At 47.4% G+C, this 16,293-nt stretch overlaps 1 protein-coding gene across 1 annotated transcript in view; it reads right to left on the bottom strand.

Moving 5' to 3' along the window:
* The window catches only part of KIF13B (kinesin family member 13B), a 78,969-nt gene extending 62,886 nt beyond the window's left edge, over positions 1-16,083 (bottom strand). The window contains exons 1-2 of the mRNA XM_053459259.1: positions 15,978-16,083; positions 3,885-3,978 (exon numbers count right to left, since the gene is read on the bottom strand). Of these exons, the coding sequence (XP_053315234.1) occupies positions 3,885-3,978; positions 15,978-16,032 (149 nt within the window). The 5' untranslated portion in view covers positions 16,033-16,083. The remainder of the gene's footprint in view (positions 1-3,884; positions 3,979-15,977) is intronic.
* Between the last annotated feature and the right edge of the window lie 210 nt (positions 16,084-16,293).

Raw genomic sequence — 16,293 nt, 5'->3', positions numbered from 1 at the left:
TGCCCCCGCCGACACAAGAGGGGGTATCTCTGTTTAATGCCCACGGGTCGCGTGCAGCTCCGTGCAGTAACCCTTACGGGTCAGGGGTCTCCCAAGCAGAGTACCCCCATGGTGTAGCAGAAAATTCAGAATAAAGCAGTTAAAATCTAGAACCCGACCCCAGAGCGCTCTAGCACCTGCACCTGCCCCCCCCAGTGTTCTGGACAGCAACACCGAAGAACCTCTCTCTACCCAAGACACAGAACAGGGGGGTCCGAGGAACTAAATTATGGGATTTGTACCTTTTTGAGATGGGATTGGATTTGCCACAAAATAAAAATAAAAAGTAATAATAATCATAATCCTAATCAAAGCCTTTTTTCCCCACAATTATCCTGTTCTGGAATAACGAGCGTTTGCCTTGCTGTTTTAAGGCACGTTAGTTTTATATGAATATTATAGCTTTCATTTAATTTAAAAATGAATTCCATTTAAAAAAGAAATATGCCAGAAAGCCCCCAAAATAAAACACTTGCATGCGGGGGAGGGGAGGGGGGTCTCCTGGCAGCTTCGGAGTTTAGTGAAACTCCCGAAGTCAAAACAGGAAAAGCTTAAAACTCCAAATATTCCTGTTTCGGTGATGGGCATCAGACACGACATCCGTCACACCGGATCGAGGGGGGGGGGCGGCGGGACCGGTTATACGAGACAAAACATTGTTAACACAAAGTGGAAACGCATCGTCAGGCGCAATAAGGAAACATATTAACCAGATCGCTCCCTACGAGAGATCCGTCAGCACAGCGTGGGGATAATCAGCGCTGCGGGGAAATGCGATGAAAATGCGATGAGTTCATCAATTAGTTCATGAGTTTAATTAATCAATCAGTATAAACCTCCAGCTAAATGCGCGGGGGGGGGGCTCTGGGCCTTTAGCCGATTTATTGGGGATTTACATTCCCATAAACACAAAGATGTAAAAGTATTTTTTAAATTAATAAAAAGTCAGTGTAAAAATTAAATACATTATAATAAATATTTTAATTAATTAGACCCAATTCCCCAAATTCATTCAAAGAGACTGGATTAAAATATATTTTTGGAGGTGCCGATAATATCTGTGTGTTCTTTTCTTCCTGGTGCTGCAGGGGTTAAGTCCCAGCGGCACGCGCGCAGTTAAAGCCCACATGCCCCGGCTGCGCGGTGTATGATACAATTGTAGCTGCCTTTCGCTAGAAGGGACAGGGTGGGCCCCGGGCTCCACAGCTGGTTAGACATCCCGGGCCCCTGGGGGCAGGGAGCTGCTGTAAGCCGGCCAGGTTCTGCTCTGCAAAGCCAAACAAGGAGGCAGAAAAATGCGGCTCGTCGTGCCATGTGACGGGCAGGGACCGCGGCGGGGCGGCCGCTCGCTTCAGCGACCCGAGGCACTGCCAGGGGAGCCCCCGCTATTACCCCAGTGAGCCAACAAGCAACAGCTGGGAGGTGAATGAATCTGGCTGAGAGTTGCAATACACCAAAAACCAAGGGGTATCCCAAATCCAGTTCAACCGCTACCTCCACTGAAAGGCCATTCTAGGCATCTACTACTCTTTCTGTGAATTAGTTGCATAGGGGTAACTTTTTAGCCAATGGAGAGCTAGTTTGTTTCCTTAATTATTACCCTTTTAACAGGGTCTTTTAAAACAAGATTCTTTAAAATGTAATGAGCCCCCTTCTAAACTGAAACCCAACTGACTCTACGGAGTCCAGCAGCGTCCAATCATCATAACCCGACAGTGCTGAACCCCCAACGAGCCCACGAATACCCGGGGGACACTCAGCTCGTACTCAACTTACATCGCTAGTTAAACTATGCCTTCAATACCGCGCATCATAACGAGGAGAAAGGCCGGCGCCGGTAACGAGAGAAGGAAAGCCCGTCGGGGAGCGCTGCCGGGGGCCACGCGCAGAACATTCCGGATAACAAGCTGCTCAGAGAAGGGGCATCAGCTGCTGCTTTAATGTAGGTCACGGATTTTGTCGGAGCGATGTTTCCACGCTCCATCTAGCTTCTCTTACAATTAGCTCTTCTTGCATATGGTCGGAATGTCTCAATTATTAAAGAATGCACCGAAAAAAATCCATTTTACAAGAAAACTGGGCGAGAGGGGCTCCTTTAAGAGCCCTCGCAGACTTCACGGTGCATTCGGCATGTTTAAAGGGACACGCCAGCCATCATATGCACTTTAATGCCGCGTGGTGCCTTTAAACCTTCACGATCGTAAGCCTGCGGGTCGAGCCCTTCGATGCCTAATTGATGGGGTCATCTCAGTCTGTCGGTTCTAGTTCTGTCTGACCCTTCAAACGAACGGGCTGTATGATGTGCCGCGGAAAACTAATAATAATAAAACTAATAATATTAATAAAACTACTACTAATAATAATAACGTCCCCCTGGTTACTCATGGGGTACTTTATTATGCGTTCTCCTATCGTGGGGGCGTCGGGGGCATTAAACGGCCCCTTTAAAGCTTGTCAGTGTAATAAAAGTGTAATGGTGGCGTGACACATACAGTCGATTTCTTTGTTATTAATACATTTTAGGCGAACAGACTACGCCTGTCCCGTGACGTCTCGAGCAGCTGCTAAAATCTCAATCCGGAGACCAGGCGGCCCGGAGGACGTTACGTTACCGCCAATAACGGCGGACATTAATTAAATGTAATTACAGGCGTGTGGCTTCCCTCACATGATGTCAGCATCCAAAGAGAACATGTCCCAGACACTGGTATACCGAAAAAACCAGCACAGGGGCCGTGCCCGGCACACATACACCGAATAAACCAGCACAGGGGCCGTGCCCCGCATCCATACACCGAATAAACCAGCACAGGGGCCGTGCCCGGCATACATACACCAAATAAACCAGCACAGGGGCCGTGCCCGGCACACATACACTGAATAAACCAGCACAGGGGCCGTGCGCGGCACACATACACCGAATAAACCAGCACAGTGGCCGTGCCTGGCATACATACACCGAATAAACCAGCACAGGGGCCGTGCCTGGCATCCATACACCGAATAAACCAGCACAGGGGCCGTGCTCGGCATCCATACACCGAATAAACCAGCACAGGGGCCGTGCCCGGTATCCATACACCGAATAAACCAGCACAGGGGCCGTGCCTGGCATACATACACCGAATAAACCAGCACAGGGGCCGTGCCCGGCATCCATACACCGAATAAACCAGCACAGGGGCCGTGCCCGGCATACATACACCGAATAAACCAGCACAGGGGCCGCGCCCGGCTGAAAAGGTGCCCCCTGGCATACATACACTGAATAAACCAACATGGGCAACATGCATGGCATACATACACTGCAAATGTACTGCATTGTTAGGTTCTGCTTATTCTTAATGCAGAGTGCTGGGTTGATTTATTGTCCCCAATAAATAATCAGCATTCAGATAACACACATGTGATTGCTGCGTCTCCCATAGATTTCACCAATAGCAGCTTAGCTCTCACTGACTAGCGGCAGTTCTACTGAGCATGTGCAGGAAGTGTACTGACGAATGCTTCCTGCTTTCAGTAGCTGCAGCTGGGGGCGGAGTTACATGAGACAGACGTGTCATTTTCTAACACCAATAACTAAAGAACGCCTGGCCCGATTTTCAAGCAGTAAAAAGCGCTGGACTACGTGCAAAATGTATTTTAATATGCATATAAGCATAAAACTACAACTGGTGTGGACTTTTAAGTTGCCTTATGTTATTTTTTGCAGATTTCAATAAATATTTGTGTGTTATTTGTAACGTGAAGGCAGAATGTTGTCTCTTTTTAACGACACTTTAACCACTAACCGATCTCCTAAAGCCTGGCGGTAACAAAGGCTGAAACCAGAAGAGCTCGCTTACCTGGCATCCCCTTTGCTCAGGTTGGAATTTGCGGGGTAGAGGACAATTTGATTGTTTTCGACATCCACAACACATTTTGTATGAAGGTCCACCTCTGCAGAAAAGAAAAAAGGAAAAAAAACATTTAAAAAAAACCCCCCGAAAAATCAGTCAATAGACAATACATGTTTACAGAAGCAGCTCGCGTGTGTCATGCAAAAGATTTCAGCAATTCAAGGAATTACAGCTGCTTCTCTGTGAACTGAACCACAGGCCTGTCCAGTTTGTGCCGTGACGCAATCAGATTTAAAGCACCAACCCCCCAGCACAGGATCTGGCTGAGAGTAATGGGAAGTCTAAAGTCAAAACTGATCGGAGTGTAGAGGTCTCTATAAAATACTCGGGCAAGTCATGCGCTGGCAGCGCCATAAATTAAAAAAGGGAGCGGCTACCTTTAGAGCAACTAAACTTAGTAATCTTAAAGGTGGAGAAGTAATGGGGAGGAATAACCAGGCAGATCCTGAGAACTCAGATTTGGAAAAGAGATACAGATCTTTAAGACGAACGTACAAGAAATTCTTATCACAGCATAAAAGACAGAATGAGCACACAGGGTGCCCGCAGGGCATAACTAAAGAAAATTAGAATGGTACGACCACTTATGTGTTTTTACTTCTCCCATAATCAAAGAAAACATTATTAAGAGCTAGGTTTCCTGCGGCTCACCCAAACTCCCATCAGAACCAACCTTAACCCCATCATCAGGTTTAAAGTGCTGGATAGCTATCCTGGTGCCAAAAGGGTTAATGTGACTAGTGGTCTGTGGTCCCATTCCAGCCCTGTTTACATATATGATATTTTGGGATCGTTCTTGACATTTTGAGGTCATTCCCACATAGCCTTTTATAGCTACGGCAGCAAAGACCTGGGATTTTCCCCTTGGGGGTCTATCTACCCCACTCCCGGCGGCGGTGCCCGCGAGGAGGTCATGTAGACGGGTGCCGTCTGCCTCTCCCTTCTGATGATGAGAGCCGGTTATAAACGTTATCTGTACGGAGATAGCGGGACACTTCAATGCAAGCAGAGGGTATGCCGAGGATATACAGCACGTCTTTACATTACGCCGAAGCAGTGGTCATAAACCTCACGTAAATCCCCTGGATGGAACAAAAAGGGTTAATGACTTCCAGCACAAACACTGCATTATCGCAAAAGCAATGCATATGGGCCTGCGGGCATAGGGGTTCATTGTAACATTATATCAGCTGGTATATCCTATAATGCCAACAGTATAATACTATCAATTAAAAGAGGGGCTTATTAACTAAACTGCGAGTGGTGACGTATTTCACCTTGTACTGTATTTTATGCTTAAATATATTTTTTTCCCCCATGGGACTGCCCCTTTAATTCAGCTATTCCCTATGGGGTTCCTTACTACACTGGCACTAAAATGGTTAACCATCCCGTGCGGAAAGGGAGCTGGACTCATGGAAAGGGTTAATTTTTCTGGCAGACTAGATGGGCCTGATAGAATCTGACCACAGATAAGACCCATGTCTCAATTTAGACAGGGGTAGAGATGAGTAAGGTCAAAGGCAGCGGACGGACGGTTGGCGTTATCACACGCCGGCGGCTTCATTTTGGCAGCGTTTCACCCAATATGGAACCGTAGTACAGAATGTTAGCGCTTATCACAGCCTGCTAGATAAAAAAAGATCAAAGCTTATGGGGGATGCTTGAGGCTCCGTTATCTAAGGGGCTACTCGGGAGACTCATGAGGGTCTCGGCATATGAGATTTCCAATACGCGTTCCAGCACTGAGACTCCGGAAGACTGCGCTGGGACCCAAATACCTAAACGATGAGCTCCGCAAACTATTCTCGCATAACACTTTCACAGCCCTGCTTTGTCTGAGACGCACGGAAGGGACTTACAGCGGACCCCCCCCATCTTTAATTACCGGTATCAGATTAGGAAGAACGTATCAAGAATATCGCGGTTAGGGAGGCAGCTGGAACCGCGGCTGCCGTCTCAAACTCAATGAGTGCCGTATTTACTGGGAGCGTCTGGGAAATCACACAACCAGCGATCATTTAGGAAACAAAGGACAAAGATCACCTCTACCTGTAGAAAGAACGTAAAGCTATCTGCGACAATCTCCCCATATTAACTATACATTATACAGGGCCAGCCAAGCCCTTCCCGCAGGAGATGCTCACTGGGGGCGAGATAGCCTGCAAACTCCTTGTTTAGTGAATACAGCCCTGGGCAGAGGGGGTCTTCCTACAAACTGATCAGAGAATACATACCCATCATTGGATACATTGCTTGGCTTTTGAAGCCCCCTCTCTGCAAAGGGTGGGGGGCGAGCTTTGATGCAGAAGACACTTAATCTGCTACATTATATTCAAGATCCAATAAATACGGTAATTCATTTTATTTTGGGGTTTTTTTTTGCCGGGAACATGTCATGTGACACAAAGTCCGTCACTTCCTCTAGAAACCTATTAGGTTTCTAAAACTTTTGTGTTTGTGATTAAAAGGTTAGCTGAAAGAATAAAATGACAGATCTGCTGAGGGTTAGTGGAACTGCTGCTTTAAAAAGGACTATGCGAAGAAGACAGAGGGCCAGTGTTGGCCTCCAGCTTTCCTCGATTACCGTGGGTGACCTTTTTATATCTCAGATGTTTAACAGAGAAGAAAAAATGGGCAAGCTGACCATAATGAGTCCCTGTCCATCAAGGGCCAGACACTCAGTGCTGCCCCCTAATGCTTAGGTGAAAAGGTGCAAGGATGGGGCCTGTGGAACCTTCCTCCTACCAGGCTGCCAAGGGGTTAAACTGAGTTTCTGCCAAGACAGTACCGGGACATGTTCAGAACTGCAAAATATTCACTTTATTGCGGAGTTATTTAAGCTATGATACAGAATTTACAGCAGCCCAATAAGTTATTGACTCATTTCCACACATTCTAAACATTTTAACCCCCCCCCCACGTTCACTTCAGAGTGGTTCATGAAGACAGGTATGCTCGCCCCTGGCAGAGACGGGGTTAAGGGCCGCATTGTGATTAAATGTCACAGGACGTGCTGGCGGGGACGGTCTTTAAACCAAAAACCCCAAGTGATCGGCATGCGTTGGTTTCGCGCAGGAAGCCGTGCCCTGGAGCCTCGCCAGCTTCACGCCGGTCACGGGGAGAATCAGAAAGACGGAAAAATCATTAGTTCCACGAGCACAGGATAGGAAAACACGGACACCGAAACGGCGGGCCCTACGATGATAATACTTCACGCTGCGCTCAGATCCATGCAGTAACCAGAGCGTTGGGGCAAGTTCAGCCTCATCATGCCTTCTAAACTACCCCAATAGGGCTGGCTACCAATAAAGAGGGCACGGCTACCTGGGAACTCTCAGGGTCACACAGTCTGCACCCCATTGCGAGATATATATATATATATATATCTATCTGACTCCCAGGTGGTGCCTCTGCTCTCAGTATGTTATGGTTGAAATTTCTGCTTGAAAGCAGGTGACTTAATAAACGAGAAGGTAAGGTTTCCATGAGGGCCGGTATTAGAACACATTTAGCAACACTTAGAATCTTTGAGATGAGTTATTAAAGGGTTAATATTTAGTGCCACAGGGTCAGCTCATTTTGAAAGTTCCCGGGTATGTACATGGGGATAATCAACAACTCTAGACAGCTCGGGAAAACGTTTCTTAATTTTGGGTCTCAGGCACTGGGGCGGGAGTCCACGGCGAGAAAAAAAATAAAATAAAAAAGGTTTATTACTGTGGTTTTGTAGCTCATAGAACACACACCTAGCAATCATTAACACACCGGCTTATTAACAACCCACAGCACATCAGGATAGCCTCAAAACGCAAGCTGCTAAACGAGAAACAAATACCCCCACCTGCTTGAAAACCTGCAACTCTTCCTGGATCGTGTAGTTATGTCTGACTAAGAAAACAGATTTCCTCCTGTCTGTAAACCTATTCCTGCTCCTGCCTCATGTAGTTAGGTCTGGTCAGTTACATGGCTTTTACTGCTCGTGTAGTTAGGTCTGGCCAGTTACATGGCCTTTCCTGCTCCAGGCTCATTTAGTAAGGTCTAGGCTGACAGAGTTCTGCCTGATCCAGGCTCATGTAGTTAGGTCTAGCCAGGTACAGCGCAGACTTCCTTCTGCCTGTAGACCTTCTACTCCTGGCTCGTGTAGTTAGGTCTGACTAGATACCAAGCAGAGATTTTCAACTGCCTGTCAACCTTCTTCCTGCTCTTGGCTCGTGCAGTTAGGTCTGGCCAGGTACAGGTGCAGCATATAAACCTATAAAAATGCCGTCTGGCCTCAGAATGGAGCGGCCCAACTATTTCTATACAACCAGAAAGCTAAATAAATCTATTTGGGGAAATCAAACTTTACTATTTCCAATCTCATAACCGGTGTGACAATAAAAAAAAAAAAATCTATAAAAAATAAGAAAATTAAAAAAATTTTTTTTTACTTATCCCAGCTACGAAATGACATTATATACATCATTACACAGTAATACCGCATATTCACCACGCTATACGGTCACTTAGAAGATATACTATATGTCACTCTCTAAGATTCTATTTTTGCTAATCTATTTACTCCAAAAACAACAAGTACAAAAATTCTGTTAATAAGTTACATCCCGTATTCAATTCCGTTCTCCAATCTTACTAAAACCTGTGTTTAGCCAGACCACAATAACACCAAAGATGTATTTAACTCTTTCCTGTAAGATGAACCCTATCACATACTCCTAGGACTGTCCTCTAATTAAAAAAAAAATAGCCAAAATATTTATTAATTTTAATAATTGGTGACCTTTCAAACTGCTCATTTTCAGATATTTTTAATAATAATAATTTTACCCTCTAGCTATGTACCCCCAACCCCCTGGTTATTAACCATCTTTTTCGCCCTTTCCACATTTGTCCCCTCTTCTGTCAATTAATTCCAATCGGTGCTTTTAAACGTTAGAAATTTCCTTGCCGCAAGAGGAATTTATTAACGACCGAGGGGTTTTATACTAAAGAGAGAGAGCTCCCGGAGTGTTTGCCTTCTGGTTTCCTGTAAACACTTCTATTAAAGGGCTGGAAAGGTACGTTCTCGTTATTCCTGGGATCACATGAATGAACAGGAACCCCGACGGCTGTCACCTGCGGTAACCTTAAACCCAGCCGTCCAAAAGTCATCCAACACAAAACTACGCATCGTTAATGTATAATACAGCGAGATCCGTCAGCAGCCTGCTATTGGCACGCGGGGCAGGTAATTACCCCCCTGATCCTTACTTTTAAAGGGACAGGCTGAGAATGTATATTAAAGGACCCTGAGAGTGTTGTTAAGTATGCATTATGCAGGGCAAGCCCCGACCTTCAGGGAAGAGAAGCTTTTCATGATGCAGGGAGCCATCACATGCACTTTAATGGCTATAACTCACTCAAGATTTCCAGGGCTGGGGGGGTTTAACAAGACCCCCCCACACCAAACACACACATTTAATATACCCGATTAGCTTGTTCCTAAAACTGGACTATAGATGGGGGGGGGGGGGTCTGCAGCTTCTCCTTAAGAGAGTGATTTATTTTGTATTACAACGCATTTTAAAAGTGCTTACGATGGCAGGGGTGCGTGGAGCGGCCGTGCTTGGTAACCAATCAGCGCACAGGACGCCAATATCTATTCTAGCTGCGACCCCCCGTGTCTCTCGTCACCTCGTCACTAATCAGCATCAAAGGCGTGCAGTCATAAGAGACTCCTAATCCCGGATTATTATGCTCCGTGGCACGGAGTTATGGCCGGGCTTTACTTTTAGTCATTAAAGTGACATCTCATACGCCTCTAATAGAGACTTTAAAGAACCAGGAGTGAAGCTGCAACCCCTCCGGCACCAACCGAAACCACCGTGTCTCCGATGACATCATCAGGAAGTCGGAACACACCTGCCGCAGACTCGTGGAAAGGGCCTACACCTTGTGCTATTAAAAGGCAAATGTACAGAAATAGCCGCTAAACGGGTTTTTTCATATCTGCGCCCATACGGGGGGCAGGAAAAACTCTAATAAGAAACATAGAACCTGCCGGCAGATTGGCCCCATCCGGCCCCCGTCTAGTCGCCCGTTTCTCCTGCTGTAAAGACTCAAACCTTAATCAGTCGTTGGTCTCGTCTTAGATTCAGGAGCCGTATGTCTGTCCCATGAATGTTTAATACCCTCACAGTATTACCCTCTACCACTTCTGCTGGGAGGCTGTTCCACTCATCTACCACTTTCTCCATCCAAGCCTCTAACCATCTATTTAGAGATTACAACCTCTTGTTGAAACATTTATTCTTTACTCTGCAAAGAAATAAAAACAAAGGCAAGGTATACGCTAAAGCAGATATAATATAATATATATATATATATAATTATATTATATATATATATATAATTATATTATATATATATATAATTATATTATATCTGCTTTAGCGTATACCTTGCCTTTGTTTTTATTTCTTTGCAGGGGCTCAATTTCATTTAATGGAATTTTCATTAATTAACCGACTGCTTTCATCTGTATTTTGGTTCTGGATTTTCTTGCAGAAATGGGAAGCCCGATCCCAAATACCTCTGTAGGGATATTCCCAATAAGCACATTTCTTAGTGTTTGCAGAAATGTAGCTTTTTACAAACACCTAATAAACGTGAGCCGATCCAGAAGAGTAACGCGATCGCAACGCGCCTTTCCCTTCCTCTGTAACGAGTAACACGGATACAACGTCTCCGATGATGGAACGCGCCCCGAGTCGGAACAAATTAGCGATCGCATGGAAGATCAAAGTCATCACGTTAATTGGGTCGCTTTCTATTTCAAGATCGAGCTGAAGTTCCGTCTCTCCAAAATATTTAAAGCTGCAACACCTGGAGGCCGAAGGCACAGCATGGCACTGCCGGTTAAATGGGGGGGGCATTACCCGAAGCAATGCTTAAAGGGACACTCCAGCCATCATATGTATAGCTGCGTGGTGCCTTTACATTCCCGGGCTGTCCGTTTTGTATATGGGGGCATTCTACAGACCCCCATTTGCCCCCGTCCCCAGCTTTTTGCCTCTGGGCGATGTGTTCGACCAAACGCTGAAAGACTCCATGATTGGCTGCTGTTGCTCCCATTGAGCAGGACATCTACTGAAAATTTGCAAAAAGCATACCGCGGTATGCTCACCGCTTTCGGTAGAGGCAGCTGGGGGAGGAGTTAAGTGAGACAGAAAAATACCTATAACTAAAGAATGCCTGCACCAATTTGCATGCTGTAAAATGCCCCGGGGTCAATACAAAAGGCAACCGGTAACTACCGGATATAGGACAGCAGTAGAGTTGGGGGGGCTGTTATAATTCTTAGGAATACATGGAAAAAAGGCATGTTCTTCTAACACATCAGACGCTGCTTTTAGATCTAAAGGAGTGAATTAAACGGCGTCGGCACGGAGTCTGCCCTTTACAAGCATGCAACAAGGATAAAGCCAGCTATTAAAAGTCCATTCGCTTGCCACATTAAACAAAACACAGTAAAGGGCGGGGAAGTTCTGATCTTTCGGGATGATCAACAAAAAAAGCGATGCTCAGTTCTTTAATTTTCAAAGTGATTTTGCTGATCAAAGACGTCCCCTAATCCTGCCTTAAAGACGTCCCAGGCTACATGTATGTCACAGACAGGGCGCTCCGCGAACACGGAATGTGGCCGAACGACTAAAGGTTCAAATCCCAGAGGGCATCGTATAGAAGTGTAAGGCGATTTGCATAATTACGCCTCCTCATTAAGTTACTCCTCCCCTTTTGGCAGAAGCCACGGAGTAGACTCTGTGACCGAGTGACACCTGAATGGTCAGTGTTTGCCCCCCGAATCTCAGGGACTTTACCCCAATCTCAGAGTAAATGGGCAGATTCTTAGGGTCACACAGTCTGGTACTGACCGCCATATTCTACTCTGATTTAATGTCATCGGAGAATCCTGGTTGGTGCACTTCTCATTGTTCACAGCTGAATCCCCTGCTTGAATACAGGTGACCTGTATCTTTACCTCATGACAAGTCATGGTGAGCCACCCCGCAATGGAATCTTTGTGATGGGCCATTAAAGGGTTAAGAATACACTAAGTCTGTATATGACAGAGGCTACTCTCGGAGCACTTTAATACGCTTTATTCATGCATTCTAGCTGGGGTGTCGGGGACAGTAAACGGCCCCTTTAAAGTTTGTAGCGGCTGATGATTACTTCCTGTGCAGTAACTCACCATCACTACTCACCTCTCATCACACCTCCTCCTCACCCACCCCGCTCCTACATGAGAAAGCAGGCCCAGCACTCACACGACATGAAAAACGGCATCCATTGCATTATTATCCGGCAGCCCAACTAACTGCACCTTCTTTGGCCGAGACTATCTTAAATCCTTTGTATGTGTCCACAAACCACACGCGTGTGCTAGACGTGGCACGCCACAAGGTCCTAATCACGCAGTATAAACAACAGTACTGCAAGGTCACCGAGTTTTGGATGCCATTTGGATAAATTCTCCCTGCGCTGTTCTGTTCTTCATAACGTTTCCACTTTGTTATGGTGCAGCTTGATGTAACAGCCCAAGGAATGCGCTGTCCCTGCCAAAAAACACGCGTATACCAGTGGCAGAGCGTGGCACCGTAAACCCGGCAGGCAGTGCATATATAATATATACATCATATATATATCATATATATTACACTCAATGGGTCAATAACTGTCAAAGTGTCTCCTTGCAGAAGGAAACCCCATTTCACAGAAACAAAGAATCTGCTGACCCCATCCGGCCCCCGTCTAGTATGCGGGGTTCTCCTGCCGTAAAGACTCAAACCTTAATCAGTCGTTGGTCTCGTCTTAGATTCAGGAGCCGTGTGTCTATCCCATGCATGTTTAATACCCTCACTGTATTACCCTCTACCACTCCTGCTGGGAGGCTGTTCAACATATCCACTACCTTCTTAGTTAAGTAAAAAAACGGCTCAGAGTCATGGGGGTTGTGTTTCTGCTGCAAATTAGACAGGTATTAAAGGGTTAAGCTGGCCTGGTCATGGTAATAGTCAGGTATAACCACAACGAGGCGACCCTTTAAAGTTACATGGTGCCCCTTCCGCGAAAGCATTGGGGGGGTCATGTGATGTACCCACCACCAATCGGCTCTAGCGCTAGCTCGGCAAAAACTGCAGGGGGGTCCGTTAAGACTAATTTCAATGGTAGCGCTTTCCTGCCACTGATTGGCTGCCTCGAGCAGTAAGAAGCGAACCGGGGGACATTTAATTCGCAGCCATCTCGCTAACGTTGGACCCCGATCCAAATCACACGAGGCAGTCCAGAGGCATTCGGTGGCAGAAGCTGACGGGGATTAATAATCGTTGGCTGGGAATGATGGGAATGGTGAAGCTTCAGCAGGAGTCAGGTTTCCGCTTCACCTTCCAAGCGTAAAACGACGGGCTTAGAAGAGCTGCTGCAGATAGCCGCGAAACGCGTTTCCCCCTCCGCTCTCTCCCCATATTCCGCGTTACGCCCCGCGGTCCCGGCCCCCCGCTAGAGATTCAGACAGCCGGAGATTATAAGAAATCTCAGCGAAGCAGCAGCTGCCATGCTGGACTTCCCCAAACAAACAGGGACTTCCACGGGACTTCTCCTTCTTAACGAGACAGAGGCCCTGACATTAAAGGGGAAGAACGTTAAAGATCGTACCCTCCACGGGGTAACTAACAACGACGCAGGCGATTCACGGCCACAAGAGAAGAAAAAAATAAAGAAGATCCTTTAGATTGTTAGCTCACCTGCCGGGCCCTCATTAGCCCAACTTTCTTGTTGAATTTGTTGGTGCTTCATAAATAAAAGGCGCTAATAAATAATAATAATAATAATAATAATATAATCAGGTGGCGCTGCCCCTTTAAGAGGCTCGGATAAGAGACCTTTACCACGTTACTGTCGCTTTAATGGATAAACCGATTGCAGATGTCAGCCTGTGGTTAGTAGTTCAGTCCTGCCGGCCTCAAGGGAGTGTGTAAAAGTTGCTTTGAAGCGGTAATAAGAAGCAATCACCATCGCCGAAGCTCACAGATTAACTGCTAGACGTCAGGGACGCGGTCCCCGAGAATCTAATGTTTCCTAACACACTCCGGGAGACCCTTAAATCACCCCACAGAGCGTCTCAGATTCAGGAGCCGTACGTCTATCCCGTGCATGTTTAAATTCCCTCGCCGTTTTAGCCTCTACCGCTTCTGCTGGGAGGCTGTTCCACTTACCTACCACCCTTAGTAAAGAAATATGACATTTTGCCAAGCTTGTCACCCCAGTGTTTACGGCACAGGCGGAATAAAGAAAGCATGAGAGCGGCGTATAAGTGATTCACTGGATGGGCACGGAGGTCTCTTCTTCAGACACAGTTAAAGAAACAAAGTTTACGGCAAACCATAAAACGAAGTATTCTGATCGCAGGGTACCTGTCGCAGCACTAGTACTCGCAGGTCACGTGACACTCAGTAACCTGATCTGGAAGCTGAGAGTAACTTATGACTTGTGGCCCAGTGCAGGACACAAGGAGAACGGTGCGGGCCTTTACACCGAGCCCCCACCTCACTGGCCGCAGGGGGGGTCACTGCACCCGGTCTCTACTCCGGCGACAGACTGAGAGGGTCCCGGTATCAGTAAACGCGGGGGAATTGCAGCAAGAATCAACACAAACAACAACAACACCAGAGGACGCACAAAACACTACATGATTGGCACAATTTAACTGCGGTCCCCCCAGGCTCTGCCCCCCCACCCGTCACTCTCTTTACTCTGTGAGGTCTGTCCATCACCGTCACTCTCTTTACTTTGGGGGGGGATCTGCCCCTCACAGTCACTCTCTTTACTCCGAGGGGATCTGTCCCTCACCGTCACTCACTTTACTTTGGGGGATCGGTCCCTCATCGTCACTCTCTTTATTCTGGGGGGATCTGTCCCTCACCGTCACTCACTTTATTTTGGGGGATCTGTCCCTCACCGTCACTCACTTTACTCTGGGGGATCGGTCCCTCATCGTCACTCTCTTTATTCTGGGGGGATCTGTCCCTCACCGTCACTCACTTTACTCTGGGGGATCTGTCCCTCACCGTCACTCACTTTACTCTGGGGGATCTGTCCCTCACCGTCACTCTCTTTACTCTGTGGGGATCTGTCCCTCACCGTCACTCTCTGTACTTTGGGGGGGATCTGCCCCTCACAGTCACTCTCTTTACTCCGAGGGGATCTGTCCCTCACTTTACTCTGGGGGATCTGTCCCTCGCCGTCACTCGCTTTACTCTGGGGGATCTGTCCCTCATCGTCACTCACTTTACTCTGGGGGATCTGTCCCTCACTTTACTCTGGGGGATCTGTCCCTCACCGTCACTCTCTTAACTCTGGGGGATCTGTCCCTCACCGTCACTCACTTTACTCTGGGGTATCTGTCCCTCACCGTCACTCACTTTACTCTGGGGGATCTGTCCCTCACCGTCACTCACTTTACTTTGGGGGATCTGTCCCTCATCGTCACCCACTTTATTTTGGGGGATCTGTCCCTCACCGTCACTCACTTTACTCTGGGGGATCGGTCCCTCATCGTCACTCTCTTTATTCTGGGGGGATCTGTCCCTCACCGTCACTCACTTTACTCTGGGGGATCTGTCCCTCATCGTCACTCACTTTACTCTGGGGGATCTGTCCCTCACTTTACTCTGGGGGATCTGTCCCTCACCGTCACTCTCTTTACTCTGTGGGGATCTGTCCCTCACCGTCACTCTCTGTACTCCTGAGCTATGCCCCCCCCCACTGTCACTCTCTGTACTCCTGAGCTATGCCCCCCCCCACTGTCACTCTCTGTACTCCTGGGTTCTGTCCCTCTCTGTACTCCTGGGTTCTGTCCCTCTCTGTCACTCTCGTTACTCGTGAGCTCTGTCCCCCACTGTCACTCTCCGTACTCCCGGGCTCTGCCCCCCCTGTCACTCATTGTACTTCCGGGCTTTGTCCCCTTGTCACTGATTCCTCATTCTCCCGGCTTACCTCTCCTGTTCATCGGCCGGATCCGGACGGCCACCTTCACCGTGGAGTCGCTCATCCTCCACTCTGGGAGCTCCCTAGAGCTAAGCGGACATCGCCGGCTTCCGTCTGGGAGAGGTGGGAGGAGGGGGCGGGGAAAGCGCGGGGCGTGTGGCGTCATGACGTCAACGTATTGGGCAGGCGGCCTCACGTGTGGGAATGTATGAGTGACTGTTACCATGGAGACAGAATCCCTCGCCTCTCTGGGCTGCAGTAAGTGAATGAAGCATTTTATTAAAATAAATCCCGCCAAACGATTCTGTTCCTGGACCCTTCAATA

Source organism: Spea bombifrons, chromosome 3 (assembly GCF_027358695.1).
Source record: "Spea bombifrons isolate aSpeBom1 chromosome 3, aSpeBom1.2.pri, whole genome shotgun sequence".
Lineage (NCBI taxonomy): Eukaryota > Metazoa > Chordata > Amphibia > Anura > Pelobatidae > Spea > Spea bombifrons.
This window is presented reverse-complemented; position numbering and strand designations above follow the sequence as displayed.